Source organism: Ovis aries, chromosome 23 (genome assembly GCF_016772045.2).
Source record: "Ovis aries strain OAR_USU_Benz2616 breed Rambouillet chromosome 23, ARS-UI_Ramb_v3.0, whole genome shotgun sequence".
In the NCBI taxonomy this organism is placed as follows: Eukaryota; Metazoa; Chordata; class Mammalia; order Artiodactyla; family Bovidae; genus Ovis; species Ovis aries.
In genome coordinates, this window is record NC_056076.1 from 33,636,708 (window position 1) to 33,656,457 (window position 19,750).

The 19,750-nt window shown below is 43.8% G+C and overlaps 1 protein-coding gene and 1 non-coding gene across 13 annotated transcripts in view; one reads left to right on the forward strand and one right to left on the reverse strand.

Annotated features, from left to right (window-relative positions):
• The window catches only part of TMEM241 (transmembrane protein 241), a 116,422-nt gene that overhangs the window by 24,575 nt on the left and 72,097 nt on the right, over positions 1-19,750 (forward strand). For all 12 annotated transcript variants that reach the window (XR_006057820.2, XR_006057819.2, XR_001023979.5 and 9 more), the window contains exons 4-5: positions 4,924-5,005; positions 19,160-19,237. Coding sequence is in view for 8 of the 12 variants with exons in the window: in XM_004020478.6 (XP_004020527.2) it covers positions 4,924-5,005; positions 19,160-19,237 (160 nt within the window). In the remaining 4 variants the exon portion in view is untranslated. The remainder of the gene's footprint in view (positions 1-4,923; positions 5,006-19,159; positions 19,238-19,750) is intronic.
• On the reverse strand, positions 18,324-18,396 carry TRNAG-CCC (transfer RNA glycine (anticodon CCC)). The gene has a single exon. It is a non-coding gene; the product is annotated as a tRNA-Gly (tRNA).

Genomic DNA, 19,750 nt, shown 5'->3' on the forward strand with positions numbered 1-19,750 from the left:
TTTTGTTTGCTGGGAGATTTCTGATTACAGTTTTCAATTTCCATGCTTGTGAGGGGGTCTGTTAAGATTTTCTATTTTTTCCTGGTTCAGTTTTGCAAAGTTGTACTTATCTAAGAATTTGTCCATTTCTTCCACGTTGTCCATTTTATTGGCATATAATTGCTGATATGTAGTCTCATGATCCTTTGTATTTCTGTGTTGTCTGTTGTGATCTCTCCATTTTAATTTCTAATTTTATTGATTTGATTTTTCTCCCTTTGTTTCTTGATGAGTCTGGCTAATGGTTTGTCAATTTTATTTATCCTCTCAAAGAACCAGCTTTTGGCTTTGTTGATTTTTGCGATGGTGTCTTTTATTTTGTTTGCATTTATTTCTGCCCTAGTTTTTAAAATTTCTTTCCTTCTATTAACCCCAGGGCTCTTCATTTCTTCCTTTTCTAGTTGCTTTAGGTGTATAGTTAGGTTATTTATTTGACTTTTTTCTTGTTTCTTGAGATATGCCTGTATTGCTTTGAACCTTCCCCTTAGCACTGCTTTTACAGTGTCCCACAGGTTTTGGGTTGTTGTGTTTTCATTTTCATTCATTTTTATGCATATTTTGATTTTTTTTAATTTCTTCTGTGATTTGTTGGTTTTTCAGCAGCCTGTTGTTCAGCCTTCATATGTTGGAATTTTTAATAATTTTTCTCCTCTCCTGTAATTGAGATCTAATCTTATTCCATTGTGGTCAGAAAAGATGCTTGGAATGATTTCAATTTTTTTGAATTTACCAAGGCTAGATTTATGGCCCAGGATATGATCTATCCTGGAGAAGGTTCCATGTACGCTTCAGAAATTCATTGTTTTGGGGTGAAATGTCCTATAGATATCAATTAGGTCTAACTGGTCTATTGTATCATTTAAAGTTTGTGTTTCCTTGTTAATTTTCTGTTTAGTTGATCTATCCATAGGTGTGAGTGGGGTATTAAAGTCTCCCACTATTATTGTGTTATTGTTCATTTCCCCTTTCATACTTGTTAGCATTTGTCTTACATATTGCGGTGCTCCTATGTTGGGTGCATATATATTTATAATTGTTATATCTTCTTCTTGGATTGATCCTTTGATCATTATGTAGTGTCCTTCTTTGTCTCTTTTCACAGTCTTTGTTTTAAAGTCTATTTTATCTGATACGAGTATTGCTACTCCTGCTTTCTTTTGGTCTCTATTTGCGTGGAATATCTTTTTCCAACCCTTCACTTTCAGTCTGTATGTGTCCCTTGTTTTGAGGTGGGTCTCTTGTAGACAACATCTATAGGGGTCTTGTTTTTGTATCCATTCAGCCAGTCTTTGTCTTTTGGTTGGGGCATTCAACCCATTTATGTTTAAGGTAATTATTGATAAGTATGATACCAAGGCGATCCAACCAGTCCGTTCTGAAGGATATCAACCCTGGGATTTCTTTGGAAGGAATGATGCTAAAGCTGAAACTCCAGTACTTTGGCCACCTCATGTGAAGAGCTGACTCATTGGAAAAGACTTTGCTGTTGGGAGGGATTGGGGGCAGGAGGAGAAGGGGACGACAGAGGATGAGATGGCTGAATGGCATCACTGACTCGATGGACGTGAATCTGAGTGAACTCCAGGAGTTGGTGATGGACAGGGAGGCCTGGTGTGCTGCGATTCATGGGGTCGTGAAGAGTCAGACATGACTGAGCGACTGAACTGAGCTGAACTGATGATACCATTGCCATTTACTTTATTGTTTTGGGTTTGAGTTTATATACCCTTTTTGTGTTTCCTGTCTAGAGAAGATCCTTTAGCATTTGTTGGAGAGCTGGTTTGATGGTGCTGAATTCTCTCAGCTTTTGCTTGTCTGTAAAGCTTTTGATTTCTCCTTCATATTTGAATGAGATCCTTGCTGGGTACAGTAATCTGGGCTGTAGGTTATTTTCTTTCATCACTTTCAGTATGTCCTGCCATTCTCTCCTTGCCTGAAGAATTTCTATTGAAAGATCAGCTGTTATCCTTATGGGAATCCCCTTGTATGTTATTTGCTTTTTTTCCCTTGCTACTTTTAATATTTGTTCTTTGTATTTGATCTTTGCTAATTTGATTAATATATGTCTTGGGGTGTTTTGCCTTGGGTTTATCCTGTTTGGGACTCTTTGGGTTTCTTGGACTTGGGTGATTATTTCTTTCCCCATTTTAGGGAAGTTTTCAGCTATTATCTCCTCAAGTATTTTCTCATGGTCTTTCTTTTTGTCTTCTTCTTCTGGGACTCCTATGATTCGAATGTTGGGTTGTTTAACATTGTCCCAGAGGTCTCTGAGATTGTCCTCATTTCTTTTAATTCATTTTTATTTTTTCCTCTCTGATTCATTTATTTCTGCCATTCTATCTTCTACCTCACTAATCCTATCTTCTGCTTCTGTTATTCTACTATTTGTTCCCTGTAGAGTGTTTTTTATATCATTTATTGCATTATTCATTATAAATTGACTCTTTTTTATTTCTTCTAGGTCCTTGTTAAACCTTTCTTGTATCTTCTCAATCCTTGTCTCCAGGCTGTTTATCTGTGATTCCATTTTGTTTTCAAGATTTCGGATCATTTTCACTATCATTATTCGGAATTCTTTCTCAGGTAGATTCCCTATCTCTTCCTCTTTTGTTTGGTTTGGTGGGCATTTATCCTGTTCCTTTACCTGCTGGGTATTCCTCTGTCTCTTCGTCTTGTTTATATTGCCGTGTTTGGGGGTGGCCTTTCTGAATTCTGGCAGTTTGTGGAGTTCTCTTTATTATGGAGTTTTCTTGCTGTGAGTGGGGTTGTATCAGTGGCTTGTCAAGGGTTCCTGGTTAGGGAAGCTTGTGTCGGTGTTCTGGTGGGTGGAGCTGGATTTCTTCTCTCTGGAGTGTGCTGAAGTGTCCAGTAATGAGTTATGAGATGTCAGTGGGTTTGGAGTGACTTTGGGGAGCCTGTATATTGAAGCTCAGGGCTATGTTCCTGTGTTGCTGGAGAATTTGCGTGGTATATCTTGCTCTGGAACTTGTTAGTCCTTGGGTGGTGCTTGGTTTCAGTGTATGTATGGAGGTGTTTGATGAGCTCCTGTCGATTAATGTTCCCTGGAGTCAGGAGTTCTCTGGTGTTCTCAGGAATTGGACTTAAGCCTCCTGCTTCTGGTTTTCAGTCTTATTTTTACAATAGCCTCAAGACTTCTCCGTCTATACAGCACTATTGATAAAACATCTCTTTCGAAGACAATGGGCTGCTTTTCTGGGTGCCTAATGTCCTCTGCCGGCATTCAGTTGTTGGGTGGAATTTTCTCAGCGTTCAAATGTTCTTTTGATGAATTTGTAGGGGAGAAAGTGGTCTCCTCGTCTTATTCCTCTGCCATCTTAGGACTGCCTCCCTAAAAATGTTGGTGGTATTTTCAAGCTGAGCAGTCAATACTGTTTTGTTTTTGTTTATTTATTTATTTTGGCCACACCACACAGCATGTAGGATCATAATTCCTAAACCAGGGTTTAAACCCACGTCCCCTGCACTGGAAGGCAGACTCCCAACTGATGGATCACCAGGGAAGTCCCTATTGTGCAGATTAAAAAAAATGATAACAGCATAGAAAATATTTAGCACAGGGCCTGGTTTGTAGGAAGGCTCAAACAATGTCAGCGATGATGCTGGTAATATTAACTCTGCTGTGAGCACCTTGTCAGTTGCTATGAGTTTTGGCTGAATGAATGTGTATAGAAGGTAGGGTTGAAGGCCTTATTTGAGACTAAAAGCATTTTCATGCTTCATTCTCTGGGAGGTTGTGCAAAAAGCAGGTCTGATGATAGATAAAGTCCCTGCTTATGTTAATCGAATTAACAAAGAACATTTCTTGAACAGGCACCATCTGAGGAGAGCAGTTCATTGAGTTACTTGGGATTATTATGTTATATCCTTCAGGAATACTTTCATTAATTCATATTTATTATTAGAATGATTCTGGGAACTTGCTTTAGTGAACCGAATGCATTTGTAACTAATGGGGAAAGCAAGTTGCACCCTCAGTGATGTGTGCTCTATGTAAAGCCTGGGATTTTGCTTTTCTTGAGTAAACAAGATCCTCAGCTGAGTTGAAAAAGCAGTTCTTGGTGCGGCCACAGTGTAATTGAAGAAATGTGCCCTTGAGAAGTCCTTAGAGATTTCTTGAACTGGCATCCCAGGTTAACTGTTGAGGCTCAGCACATGGCCAACCAGCTCAAGTTCAAGCACTCGTTTTAATTCCATCCTTTAATCCTGTGGCTCCTTTCGTGGTTCGATGGAGCTGTTTGGTACCTTGGTAGGTGTGTGTGTGCTTAGTAGCTTAGTCGTGTCTGACTCTTTGTGACCCCATAGACTGTAGCCTGCCAGGCTTCTCTGTCCATGGGATTTTTCAGTCAAGAATACTGGAGTGGATTGCCATTTTCTTCCTCCAGGGGATCTTCCCAACCCAGGGATTGAACTTGCATCTCTTATGTCTCCCACATCGCAGGCACATTCTTTACCTACTGAGCCATCAGGGAAGCCCTTTGCTAGGTAAATAGCTTTTTAAAAAAATTGAAAGGAATTTGGTATGGGTTCAAAGCATCTGACCTCTTAAATTTCAAAGAACAATGTTCCCTGGTCCTTAAAAAAAAATCAGGTCTGTTCTGTCTCCCAGCCTGCAGGAAGCCTTTTTCTATCTCCAGCTTGTCTGTGGCTGATTGTGGGGCCACATCATTGGCTGAGTGATGGGCTGTAGGCAGAATGCTTTGGTCAGCCACCATCCAGCTTGATGATACACACTGTGTCAGGCTTCACCAGTCACCTGGGGATGCTTAGACAGCCACGGGTGCTGTATTTGGTGAATGGGAGGGTCATATCTTCCAGGGAGGTCTTTTGGACAGAAATATGATGGCCTCTTTCCCTCTTTTCCAGATCTGATGTTTTGACATGGCTTCCTGCTTCAGTGCTATTTGTGGGTATCATCTATGCTGGTTCCAGAGCGCTGTCCAGACTGGTAAGTGTGAGAGGCTTTGAGGGGGACAGTCCTTTTCTCGTCTTCCTCTTTGCCTTTTAACTGGTTGCACCTTGGATCAATAGTGGATAGAGAATCAGCCTTAATGATGGTACAGCTAGATTGGGGAACTAGTCTTGGGGCTGAGGCCAGTGTGGAGCCTTTTACCCCCTCTTCCTGACTTGAAGGGAACCACATAACAGGGAAGGGACTTCCCTATAGCTCAGATGGTAAAGAATCTGACTGCAATGCAGGAGACCTGGGTTCGATCCCAGAGTCAGGAAGATCCCCTGGAGAAGGAAATGGCAACCCACTCCAGTATTCCTGCCTGGGAAATCCCATGGACAGAGGAGCCTGGCAGGCTACAGTCCATGAGATTACAGTCAGACACTACTGAGGGACTAACACACATATACACATGTAACAGGGAAGACAGACTTGTGTTACAAAATAGAGAGACGCAGGTGGAGACTCAGAAAGCCAGAGTAGGGCTATTTGTGGAGCCTCCTCTGTGTGGATGCAGGCTGTCCTTGGGAGCAGGGAGGGCGGGCTCAGTCTGCTCCTTACTTCCAGGAACCATGACTCCACCCATCAGTAATGCCGCCTGAGCGTACTGGGCTTACTCGTGGGTGCACATGCCTGGCATGAAATTGATGCCCACGACACTTGGACCCTAGTGTTCATTCTGTCCTCCCACCCAGCCCCCAGAATTGAGCTCCTCAAAGGAGGCTACTGTGAGGAACAGATTCCTTCCAGTTACATTATATAGTATGTGGAACTCCAGAAATTTATTTTGCCACCAAAAGAGAGCCCACAAATATCACTATGGACCAGACAGTCAAAATGTGGCTTAAAAATCAGGAACAGTATTAAGGCCTCTTCCCTTTTTAATCCCCTAATTGCTGTTTTTATCTATCAGAAAATGATTATATTCTGATGTTGGAAAAATGCAAACTTTTCACACAATTTAGTTTTCTGTTTTAAATGCATACTTCTCCAACAGATTTATTTCTATAAAGGAATGGGTTTTGAGGAGAAGAAACATGGGGCAGAGAGGTATGGAATAGAAAATAAATGCAGATGTAAGCTATTTTGCTAATTGCAGTATAACCACAACAAACTAGTACAGAGAATGTTCTGGGCAAAACAACACAATAAAGGTTCAGAGATCGAGGTGTTCCCTTAAGCAAGACTGAAGGTTTAGTCTCTGGTATTTGGAATTTAGGCTGCAGTCCTTGTTTTTGGATGGATCACTGGGTATGTGACCCAGTCCATGCTTTAAACCAGATCTGAACCAGAAAATGGCCCCTTGGCCCAGGTAGAAGTCAATTAAGTGTTTGGTTTCATGTGTCACGTAACCAGCAAAGTTCCTCCCCGTGATGCTCTACCGGGTGGGGTTGTACTTCTTGTCAGACTCCTTGATCTGGGCAGCAATGTCCTTCTCTGTATTATATTTCTCCAATGCCTGAGTAGCACACTCCGCTAAGTCCTATTGCATCTCCTCTGGCATATCAGCATTTAAAAAATGATTATTAAAAAAAAAGCTTATTTATTTGGCTGTGCAAGGTCTTAGTTTGAGCATGTGGGATCTTTAGTTGCAGTATGTGAACTCTTAGGGCTTCCCTGGTGGTTCATTCAGTAAAGAATCTGCCTGCAATACAGGAGACTCAGGTTCAGTCCCTGGGTCAGGAAGATCCCATGGAGAAGAAAATGGCAACCCGCTCCAGTATTGTTGCTTGGAGAATCCCGTGGACAGAGGAGCCCATTGGGCTACACTCCATGGGGTTGCAAGAGCCAGACACCACTTAGCAACTAAATCACCATCATGCAAACTCTTAGGTTTGGCATGTGGAATCTAGCTCCCTGATCCTGGCCCCTGCATTGGGAGCATGGAGTCTTAGCCGCTGGACCACCAGGGAAGTCCGCATATTGGCATTTTTGATCATGGCCTTTCGGTCACACATGGTTACCAAGGAACGGTGTGTATGCTTAGTCGCTCAGTTGTGTCCAACTCTTTTCAACCCTATGGATGAAGCCCACAAGGCTTCTCTGTCCATGGGGATTCTCCAGGCAAGAATACTGGAGTGGGTTGCAATGCCCTCCTCCAAGGGATCTTCCCAACCCAGGGATCGAACCTTGGGCTTCCCTGGTGGTTCAGCTGGTAAAGAATCTGTCTGCAATGCAGGAGACCTGGGTTTGATCCCTGGGTTGGGAAGATCCCCTGGAGAAGGGAATAGCTACCTACTCCAGTATTCTGGCTTGGAGAATTCCATGGACTGTATAGTCCATGGGGTCGCAAAGAGTTGGACATGACTAAGTGACTTTCACTTTCTTTACCATCTAAACCACCAGCCACCAGGGAAGCCCAAGAATACTGGAGTGGATAGCTTATCCCTTCTCCAGGGCATCTTCCGAACTCAGGAATTGAACCAGAATCTCCTGCATTGCAGGCAGATTCTTTACCAGCTAAGCTACCAGGGAAACCTTCCAAGGATCAGAGGGTTGGCCAACTGCGATGGTCCCCTGGGGGAGAGGCTGAAGAGGTTCAGACTTGTTGGGAGCGGTCATCGCTACCTAAGCCGTGATGCTTCTCCAAATAATTTAGGGGTTTTTTTTGGCCATGCTGCATGGCATGTGGGATCTTAGTCCTCCCCCAGGAGTTGAATCTGTGCCCTCCTGTATTGGAAGCATGGAGTCTTAACCACTAGACCACCAGGGAAGTTCCAAAACCATATTGTTTTTTAATGTAAAGTTTATTGTGCTGGCTCCTTAGAAGTCAGATATGAAAATGTGTTATGGTAGCTGTTCTCAAAAACAGACAAAATCTGCCTCTCTGGATAATGATAGTGTTGTTAGGACAACTCCAAAGTTGCAAAATAGTGGTTGAGAATTAGTACTGGTAATTTCTAAATGAAATCATCATTTTTCTTTCGTGATTCATAAGCTTGAGTAAATGGGATGTTGTGTGTGATGCCGGAGAAAACAGCCCGACTGACCTAATAAGTGAGCCACCACACCATGATGGTGGGTGCTGATCCTGGAATAGGGGCCAGGTTGGCTCACCGCTGCCCCTCTTGATGGGGTCGAGCTCCTCGGGTCTGTGGCCTCACTTTATGCCCTCTGGCCTGTAGGGGGAGCTGCTTCTCTAACGACAGAGTATAGGAGTTGATGGGGGAGGTGCGGGAGTACAAAAGCTTTTAAAATTTTTCGTAGGCTCTGGATAGTTATGGATGCCAGAATTTTGAAGTTTGAATAAGTAAGGTGTTGTATTAATAATGATAATGATTTTTCTTATTGTACAGTGCTTTTTCATATGTTTCTGGAGTGATTTCCTTTGTATCTTTCTGTGTGGTTCTTCTAGTCACCTGACAGGCGAGGCAGATGTTAATCACCAGACAGAGGAAGGAACTTAGGTGTGGGAAGGTACCAAGACTTTCTCCACCTAATGGGAAGCTCTTCTGACTCCCTACCTTTCACCTCTTCTGATTTGTCTTTTTAGAGTCAGTGTATGTGGATTTTCAAATGAGCCCAGGGTATAATAGTCTTGCATAGACTTGAGACTCTTATGATTGCAAGTGTTAGAAAGCTCACCAACTGGTCTAAGCAAAGGGGAAATCTCCTGGTTTACATTAATGAAAAGTCATCAGGTAGAAACTGCTTTAGGCATGGCTTGATTGAGAGATTTGAACTGTGGTGTTGGAGAAGACTCTTGAGAGTCTCTTGGACTGCAAGGAGATCGAACCAGTCCATCCTAAAGGAGATAAGTCCTGGGTGTTCATTGGAAGGACTGATGTTGAAGCTGAAATTCCAATACTTTGGCCACTTGATGCGAAGAGCTGACTCATTTGAAAAGACCCTGATGCTGGGAAAGATTGAGAGCAGGAGAAGGGGATGACAGAGGATGAGATGGTTGGATGGCATCACCGACTCAATGGACATGGGTTTGGGTGGACTCCGGGAGTTGGTGATGAACAGGGAGGCCTGGTGTGCTGTGGTTCATGGGGTCACAAAGACTCAGACATGACTGAGCAACTGAACTGATTGAGAGATTCCAATGACCTACTTAGAATCCAGATGCTGTCTGTCTGTCAGTTCTGCTCTGTCTTTGCTTCATCTCATAGTTCAGCTTTCCCCTCATGAGTCTTGTTGATTCCAGGCTCACATCTTCACAACTTCAAGTCTAATGGAACAAGACTGTCTTCCTTGCAGCTTCTGCATAATTTCCAGGATTCACTCTGACTGCATCAGTTAGGGCCACTGCCCATCCCAGGTCTAAAAACTAAAAACTAACCAGGATGGAGTTAGGCTGATTGGCCAGCCCTGGATCATGTCTTCCCTAAACCATTCACTGTGACTGGAAAGACTGAGAGCACTATTTGTCCAGCCCTGGTCACACAGGATCCCCATCCATACCCATAGACTGATAAAGAATGAGGCACATCCTCAATACTGGGGTTTTCATCAAAGAAAGAGATGAAGAGATGAGGTAGCCAATAAACCCTCCAAAGTCCATAGTAAATGTCAGTCCTGTACGTCTCAGGCACATGGAGAGCTCTCTAACCTGGAACAGTGCCTCTTGAAGTATAGTCCACAGGTGGTAACAGCCTGTGAACTCTTGTTCAGTTCAGTTCAGTTCAGTTCAGTTCAGTCGCTCAGTCGTGTCTGACTCTTTGTGACCCCATGGACCGCAGCACAACAGGCCTCCCTGTCCATCACCAACTCCTGGAGTCTACCCAAACTCATGTCCATTGAGTCGGTGATGCCATCCAACCATCTCATCCTCTGTCGTCCCCTTCTCCTCCCACCTTCATTCTTTCCCAGCATCAGGGTCTTTTCCAATGAGTCAGCTCTTCGCATCAGGTGTCCAAAGTATTGGAGTTTCAACTTCAACATCAGTCCTTGCAGTTAACACCCAGGACTTATCTCCCCTAGGATGGACTGGCTGGATTTCCTCACAGTCCAAGGGACTCTCAAGAGTCTTCTCCAACACCACAGTTCAAAATCATCAATTCTTCGGCGCTCAGCTTTCTTTATAGTCCAACTCTCACATCCATACATGACTACTGGAAAAACCATACCCTTGACTAGATGGACCTTTGTTGGCAAAGTAGTATCTCTGCTTTTTAATATGCTATCTAGATTGGTCATAACTTTTCTTCCAAGAAGTAAGCATCTTTTATTTTTATGGCTGCAATCACCATCTGCAGTGATTTTGGAGCCCCTCAAAAATAAAGTCTGCCACTGTTTCCACATCTATTTGCTATGAAGTGATGGGACCAGACACCATGATCTTAGTTTTCGGAATGTTGAGCTTTAAGCCAACTTTTTCACTCTCCTCTTTCACTTTCATCAAGAGCTCTTGTTACCTGGCCCTAAGGAGACTGTGCCAGAGTAAACATCAAGCTTGGCACTAAACATGTTGTTTAGTTGAGCTGACTTTTTTTTTTTCATAGCCATACTTTTTGAAGAAGGAAGTAGGGCACTGACTTACAGTTCTGTGTGTGAGCTTCTTATAGTCTTCTTTTTTTAAAATTAATTAATTTATTTGGCTGCTCTGGGTCTCAGTTGCAAAGTGAGAGATCTTTGATCTTAGTTTCAGCATGCGGGATCTAGTTCCGTGATCCCGGCCGCCTGCATTGGGAGAGCGGAGTCTTTAGCTACTAGACCACCAGGGAATTCCCTGGAGCTCCTTTTCTTCTGAGGGGACTGCATTTGAATGGCCCTGACCTAGACCACAGATTTTTTTCATGGGCAGAAGGAAGCTGCTGCATTTCAAACTCCCAAGTAAAGAGAAACAACCCCAAACCAAATACACCCGGTTAGAGGAGGAGGAAGATAGAAAGGAGACACTTATTTTTTTCTTTTTTTAGTGAAATAACACAACCCAGCATCTTTTCTTTGTTTTCTGAGTTTTTTGTTTTTACATAGTTGCTTAAAAATCTACAACAGAGTGGATGAAACACGCGGTACTTGTACAGCTTGTGTTAGATGGAAAACAGGCGTCAACATGCTGGTGCCAAGCTGTCAGTTTCATGGATCCACGAGGAACTGGGGCAGAAAGCACTCAGTTACAATCCGTGGGCGTGTTGTTATGCAAAACACTTACGGAGTTGCTTTGCTCCATAAAGGCCTCCTTTATCCAACAAAACTTTGAAGCCTTTCTTCTGATGTGTGGCTCCTGAGAGGAAGCTGACTTCACTCTGCAAAGGCAAGGTGGGGACATTCTTTATTGATTTTTCCACCTCAAACTCACAACCAAATGATAGAATTAAGGCAAGGAGATTATTTTTGTGGCTCTCCATTCAACACATATTTATTGGGGAGTCTACTACTGGGGGCTTAATGAGGAATAAGACCTGGTTCCTGAACATGAGGGGACTCCCAGGCGGTGCTAGTGGTAAAGAATCTGCCTGCCAATGCAGAAGATGCAAGAGATGCGGGTTCGATCCCTGGGTCGGGAAGATCTCCTGGAGAAGGAAATGGCAACCCACTCCAGTATTCTTGCCTGGAGAATCCCATGGACAGAGGAGCCTGGCAGGCTATAGTCCAAGGAGTTGCAAAGAGGCTGAGCACACACACTTAGCTGACCTTGAAGAATTTATAGGGGAATCCATGAAAGACACACAACTCACCATGGGAACAACCATTGTGAATTTTCAGTGTTATATATGTGAGCCAGGCACTTCCTGTTGCCAACCTTCATGACATATGAAGTTGGACTTAATTACTCCCGTTTACAGAGGAGGAAACTGAGATGCAGATTTGGCGAAGGTCACCAACTGGTAGATGTTACAAAAAGCAGAGATGCAGACTCAAGACTGTCCAACGATAGTGGTTCATCTGCAATGCATTGGACTTTCCTGGTGGTCCAGTGGTTAAGACTTGCAGGGGACAGGGTTCGATCACTGGTCAGAGAACTAGATCCCACATGCTGAAACTAAGAAGTTTGCATGCCACAGCTAAGACCCTGTACAGCCAAATAAATAAATACAATTATTTTTAAAAACCAAAGCAGTACAATGCTTACCCTCTTTCCTTCCTAAATCATAACAAGCCAAGGAGATGAGCCTATCAGGATGGAGTGGGCAGAAGGGGAGAGGAGCTGTGTAGTTATTCTGCCTTCTGTGTGTGCGTGTGTGGTAGGTTGCTTCAGTCATATCTGACCTTTTGTGACCCTATGGACTGTGGCCCACCAGGCTCCTCTGTCCATGGGATTTCCCAGGCAAGTATATTAGAGTGGATTACCACTTCCTTCTCTGGGGGAATCTTCCCGACCCAGGGATTGAACCCACGTCTCCTGCATTGCAGGTAGACTCTTTACCAACTGAGGCACCAGGGAAGCCCCTGTACAATATATACTTGTTTCTTGTATGTTTTATATATAATAGTTTGTGCCTCTTTTTTTAAGTTTATTAAAATATTAATTAATTTAGTTTTTGGCTGCATGGGGTCTTAGTTGCAGCAGATGGACTCTACATGTGGCGTACAGGCTTAGTACTCCATGGCACTTGGGATCTTAGTCCCCTGACCAGGGATCGAACCCTCATCTTCTGCATTGCAAGGCAGATTCTTGACCACTGGACCACTGGGGCAAGTCCCTAAGTTTTATTTTACATTGGGGTAGAGTTGATAAGATAAACATTTCTTAAGAAGAGATTTTAAAATAAATCTATACATATAGCTGATTCCTGTTGTTGTAAACTAATACAACATTGTAAAGCAATTATACTCCAATTAAAAAAATAAAATAAAATCTTAAAATGGAAAAAATAAAATAATTCTAGGTCAAGGGAAATAGAAGAAGGCCACAGAGAGACTTAGCACATAGAAATTTATGCTATGATATCTTATGAAACAAATATAATTGGGCCTTGGTTTTAGCTCTTTATCTTTTTGCAGTGAAGTAAAGAAGTTACAAGACTCTCCATGCTTGTAAGATAAATGCAAGCTATTGCTGAAGAAATGCAGTGTCCTTCTTTGCTCTCAATTCCTTCTGTGTGCTCTGTGCTCAGTTGTGGCCAACTCTTTGTGACCCAGTGGACTGTATAACCCACCAGGCTCCTCTGTCCCTGGCATTTCCCAGGCAAGAACACTGAAGTGGCTTACCATTTCCTCCCCAGAGACTCTTCCCAACCCAGGGATCAAACCCGTATCTCCTATGTCTCCTGCATCATAGGCAGATTCTTTACCCACTGGACTCTCAGTTACTTAGTCCTCATTAAGGGTAGGATGGGCCACGTAGGGTCTTTGGTCACATCCTTATAATAAACCCAATGGTAACCTAGTTTCTGGGATTCCTAGTCTGTTTGGTAGCATGATGACAGCATGGTTCAGTAGGAACAGTTCTCTGGGATTAAAACTGCTGCTCTCCAATTATCTGACTCCTTTCCTTTCCTTTAGGAACATTTATTTCTACAGGCATGATTTCGATAAAAAACTAGGCAGCCAAATGTTCAAAGGTATATTCTTTGGCAAGAGCCTGGCAATTAATTATTCTATAATATATTGTAGATTGAAGTCACACACACCCAAATTGAAGGTAGGATTGATGTTCTACAAAACTGAGAAGCCAGCCCACCGCTTGGCTAAGCGAGCCGTCCACACTCCTGCAGAGGGACCCAAGGCCGTGCCTGTGGACAGGGCCAGGGCTTTCCGTAGAAAACTGTTTCAAGTCAGTCCCAACACCTGAACAAACAACAATCAAGGCTTGAAAATTCCACTCTGGGAAGCATGGGAATAATGAAAAATTTGAAGTAAAAGTTACTGATGTCTTTTTACAGCCAGAGAAAAATTTCCAACAGTGCATGGACAAAATCTTGAATTTTAAGTGAATGGACTCCAAGAATAAATTAATTGCAAATTGTGCCCCTGAGTCATGAAACGAATTGGACTGCAGTGTAGTTGAATTTGGTCAATTACGTTTTATGTTAAAAATGATGATTTGGGTTTCACGGTAGTTGATCTTGGGCCATTTTTCCTAATGAAAGATGGTGGGACCTTTTATTATTGAGGCCGTTCCTAGTGCCTTGACAGTGTGGAAGAACAAACTTGACTTTCTGTTCTTTTTAGCAGCAAGCTAGTATCTAGATGGTCTAAAAGTGGTTTCAGATTATTAAGAGGCAGGTTAAAAAAGAGAATCGAAGTATATCCGTCCTTTTCCTCATCTGTATAATGGGGATGTTATTAGTATTTCTCTCAAAGGGTTATTATGATGATTCAATATGTGAAAGCAGTTAGAACGGCGTCTGGCACATAGGAAGCATTCAGGGTATCTTGACTGTTATTATTATTATCATTTCTCAGAACTTCTTTTTGGCCATACCATGTGGCTTGTGGGACCCTAGTTGCCAGACCGGGAATCAAACCCATGCCCCCTGCAGTGGAAGCAAGGAGTCTTAACCCCTAGACAGCCAGGGAAGTCCTCACTTCTCACAACTTTTATCTGATTTCACAAAAGTAAGTCTGCTGAACTTCAGTCTGTAAAGGGCAGGTTTTCTGAAATAATTGGTCATTGTGGTGTCTTGAACTAATCACATAGTTCAGACTAAGGCTTGGTACACAGAGGTGGAGGCCAAGGGAAAGTCAGTAATTATAAGTTACAGATTGCCTTAATATTGTTCTTGATAGATCTCTTTGGAGGCCTATAAAAGTCAATGGTAGAGTTACTGTTTCTAAAGTCTGCTAGCTCCTCAGTCAAGAAAAATGGCTTGAGAAATTCAGATTAGACCATTTTAAAGTAGAAATGGATGATGTCCCTTAAAGAGTGGCATGGAGTTTACATCGAGGTCATCCGTTTTAGATCATACCAGTTTTATCACGGGAGGACACAGACTGGCAGAGTTTGGAATAATACACAGTTGTGTTGGACTTCATACAGATGTGGATCCAGGAAGCTTATCCTGGGAGCTTGCCATAATCTGGATCCTATAACTTCAAGGATGGGGCTTCCCTGGTGGCTCAGTGGTAAAGAACCCTCCTGCCAATGCAGGAGACGTGGATTCTATCCCTGGGCTGGGAAGATCCACTGCAGAAGGAAATGACCACTCACTCCAATATTCTTGCCTGGGAAATCCCATGGACCGAGGAGCCTGGTGGGCTACAGTCCATGGTATCACAGAAGAGTCAGACGTACCTAGCGCTTAAACAACAAACATCAAGGCTGGGAGTGTGGGCTTTCCGTCACTCAGTTGGAATCCTGGAGTCCCACCCTGAACCAGCTGTGAACTCACCAACAAGCTGCCCCATCACCCTGAGCTTCAGTTTCCTTGTCGGTAAATCAGGGTAACAGCATCTGTGGATAAAGTTGCTGAGAGATGATTTAAATAAGAGAATGCAATTAAAATAACTAGCACTGTGCTGAACACATTGTTGGTACCTATTATTAGTGAACTTTAAGATCAGTTCTTTATATACTGCTGCTGCTGCTAAGTCGCTTCAGTCGTGTCCGACTCTGTGTGACCCCATAGACGGCAGCCCACCAGGCTTCCCCATCCCTGGGATTCCCCAGGCAAGAACACTGGAGTGGGCTGCCATTTCCTTCTCCAATGCATGAAAGTGAAAAGTGAAAGTGAAGTCGCTCAGTCGTGTCTGACTCCTAGTGACCCTATGGACTGCAGCCTACCAGGCTCCTCCGTCCATGGGATTTTCCAGGCAAGAGTACTGGAGTGGGGTGTCATTGCCTTCTCTGTCTATATGTACAGATAGATCCTTTTACAGAATCTGTTCAGATTCTGCTAGGGTGATGGAGGAACCTCTCGACAGTTTATAAAATTGAGAAAATAAAACCTCTTTGAGGTCTAGAGTTAGAGTCTAGTGAAAATGAAAGTCGCTCAGTCATGTCCGACTCTGAGTCAACCCTAAATCTCATCTCCTTTCTGATTTTATAGTCAAGGAGGCAAAAACATTTAAAATCAGGGCTTCTTGTTGTGTGCTCAGTTGCTTAGTCTTGTCTAACACTTTGTGACCCCATGAACTGTAGCCTGCCAGACTCCTCTGTCCATGGGATTTTCCAGGCAAGAATACTGGAGTGGGATCCAATTTCTTATTCCAAGGGATCTTCCTGACCCAGGGATCAGGTCTTAATTTTAAATAAATAAGATCCAGGTGGCCCTTTTATTTTCACTGTCATGTACCACAGGATTAACCTAAAGATTTTCTGTTCTGTCTTCTTAGGCTCAGACCTAGAAGGCCAGGGCCCAAGTTTTCCCAACATGAACCTAATGGATGAGGCCAATTAAAAAAATCTCTAGTAATCTTAAAATACATAAAACATAATAGAAAACATAAAAGCTTAAGAGGAATAAAAAGAAGCACAAAAGACATGAAAAACATAGGAAATAATTATGATTTTTAAAGGGAAAAAAGAGTTGAGTTGAACTTTTAATGAAAAAGAGTAGAAAACATTAAAAAAGGAAGAAAAATGCAAAGCAAGAGCTCAGAATGAAATGAAACAATGTGAGTTAGAACAAAATACTAAAATAGGGCAGAGCTATAAACTTATAAAAGTCTTAATGACAAGGTAAAAATATATCTTCCCCAAAGATAAAGAATAAATCCATCTGGAAGTGTTAGGGCAGTAGCATCTGCTTAAAGGCCCACTTAAGGGTCCTTGAAGTGGGAACAATTTCTCAGCTCAGGGTCCTCGATCAACACCACTGAGTGCAGGCTTGGTGCCCGTTAACACTGACAGCCTTCATGTGCGGCTCTTGCATGGTTTCCACCCTTCCTCCCAATAGCTTCAGGTTGCAGGTATTGTTATCCTTATGCTACAGAGGAGCAAACTGTTTGGATAAGTGCCCTGCTCCATGAGCAGATGGTGGAGCTGGAGCCCGAAACCCAGGCTGATGCCAAAACCCATGCATATTCTTGATTTTCTTTTGCTTTCCAGGAAACGTCACCATTGGCAACAACAAGATAATAGCAAATATCCCTCACCCTTCAATCCCTCCCCTGGCCTTGTCAAGATCATCTATCAAATTAGGAAAGACTGCTGTTCTTAGCAAACAGCTCAGCAATAGTCAGTGTACAGTGGGTACTCTGTGTATCTTGACAGCCCACTGCTTGTTCAGTCTGTAAGTTGTGTCCAACTCTTTGCAACCCCATGGACTGCAGCACCCCAGGCTCCCTTCAACATCTCCCAGAGTTTGCTCAGATTCATGTCCGTTGAGTTGGTGAGGCTATCTCACCATCTCATTCTCTGCTGCCCCCTTCTCCTTTTGCCTTCGGTCTTTCCCAACATCAGGGTCTTTTCCAATGAGTCAGCTCTTCACATCAGGTGGCCAAAGTGTTGGAGCTTCAGCTTCCACATCAGTCCTTCCAATGAATATTCAGGACTGATTGCCTTTAGGATTAACTGGTTTGATCTCCTTGCTGTCCAAGAGACTCTTCAAGAGTCTTCTCCAGCACCACAATTTGAATACATCAGTTCTTCAGTGCTTGGCCTTCTTTATGGTCCAACTCTCACATCCATACATGACTACTGGAAAAACCCTAGCTTTGACTATATGGAACTCTGTCGGCAAAGTGATGTCTCTGCTTTTTAATATGCCACCTAGGTTTGTCCCACTGGAGTGTTACATTTTTAAAATATCTTCTCCTCTCCCCCTTTTTGGGAGAAGGGGTACAGTGTTGATCCCAGTTGTTCCACCATTGACTCCAGTCTCCTAAACGTTTCCCTCCTGTGTCCACTTTTCTCCATCTCCACAGCCACTACCAGCTTCAGGCCACCGTCTGGTGATTCCTTCTGTTAGTTTCCTGTAGCTACTGTGACAAATGACTACTTCCCTCGGTGACTTAAAACAGCAGAAACTTATTCTCTCCTAGTTCTGGAGGCCAGGGTTCTGAAATGGCTGTGCTGCCTCCAGTGGCTCTTGGGGAGAATCCGGTCCTCACCCCTTCCGGTTTCTGGTGGCTGCTGACATGCCTTGGCTTGTGGCCGCATCCCCCTGTCTCTGCCTCTGGGGCCACATTGCCTCTCCTCTGTGTGTGTCATATCTCTCCTTCTCTCTTAGGAGGATACATGTGTTTGCATTTGGGGCCCACCTAGATCATCGGGTATTCGCTCCATCTCCAGATTCTCAATTTAATTACATTTGCAAAGGCCCTTTTTTTACTGTACGAGGTCACTTTCACAAATCCTAGGGGTTAGGACTTGGGTATAGTTTTTTTTTTTTTAATACTTATTTTATGTGTTTATATGTATTTGTGTGTATATATATGTATTAGTATGTATGCAACTGTGCTGGGTCTTAGTTGCAGCACACAGCCTTCCCGGTCTTCATTGCAGTATGCGCGATCCTTAGTTGTACCATTTGGGATCTGGTTCTCTGACCAGGATTTGAACCCAGGTCCCCTGCATTGGGAGCACAGAGTCTTAGCCACTGGACCACCAGAGAAGTGCTGCGGCTAGAGTTTTGAGGGTCGATTTTCAATCTGCCACGCCGCTAAACTTCTGTAATCATCTCTGTCTCTTCTCCTGCACCCAGCAGCCCAAGTTCCTATAAACATGCAGATGCAGTCATGTCACTCGGGCTTTAAACCCTTCAGCATCTCCTCTGGCCTTCGGGATCGTCACCTCCCCTCCCCCTCCCCCATTTCCCCCTTCCACGCTATTTCCACCCCACTCAACTCCCCCCAGTTCCCCGAGAAGGTAAGCTGCCTTGATCCTCTGGACTCTTGTGTGCCCCTCTGCCTCCAGCCCTCTCTCACCTTGTCTCTTTTTGCTGGGCTCATTCTAGTTCATCATTTGGTTCCTGTTTAGACTTCGGGCTTCAGTTCCTCCAAGAAGGCGTGCCCTGCCCACGCTGGATTGGTTATGCCTTTCTGTGCATCTGGTCAGAGCTCTCACCTCTAGAGACAGCCTATCTGTCACATGTGCAGCTGTTTACAGGACGTGTCCCCTACACCTGGCACGGTGCCCGACACACAGTAAGTGCTTAATAAGTGATGAGAAAACCCATAGGAAGGGAGTCTCTACACCTACCGAGTATCATGCCAGCAACAACAGCGCTGATCCACGCAAGAGTTTTTGCTGGAGAGGAGTAGCTATGTGAATGCCAGCAGTTCCCACAGATCTTTTATTTTGAAGCAGACATCAAGAATTATGTAATTATGAGATCAAAGAAATATTCTCATGCTTATTCCTTTGTGTTCTTTCAGGCCATTCCTGTGTTTCTCACTTTGCATAATGCAGCCGAAGTTATCATCTGTGGGCACCAGAAGTGTTTTCGGAAAGAGGTAAATGATTACGCAAAAGGCTAGTTTCACTTCCCTTGCTTGAAAGTTCAAAGACATGCTTTTTATGTACGGCCCAGGTTAGTGCCTGCCTTTTTCCTGCCATCTGTTTCCAGTCAAGGCTGCCTGACAGTGGTCATTAATTAATTTCAAGGACCACAGTTTCGACATCCCTTCAGGTCACCCAGCATACATGGAGACGCTTGTGGGTCTGAACGGAACTCACCTCCAGGCCAGCAATGAACCAGGGCTTCGGGGGCTGAGGTAGAGATGCCTGTGGGCCTGGGGGGACGTGGGGGAGTGGGCATTACCTCACCGCATCCCAGCACCACAAGGAAATCGATGGCAAGCTTCCCATAGGGTGCTGGGAGCTTTAGCCCACCCCGGGGAAAACTTCTTCTCTTCCCCACCCCAGCTCTGCCTTCCACCACCTAGAACAGCTTCCCTCACCTTCTGGGCCTCCATCTGTGCAAAGGGAAGAGAAATGTCACCCACCCAAGAGTTGTAGGAGGACCC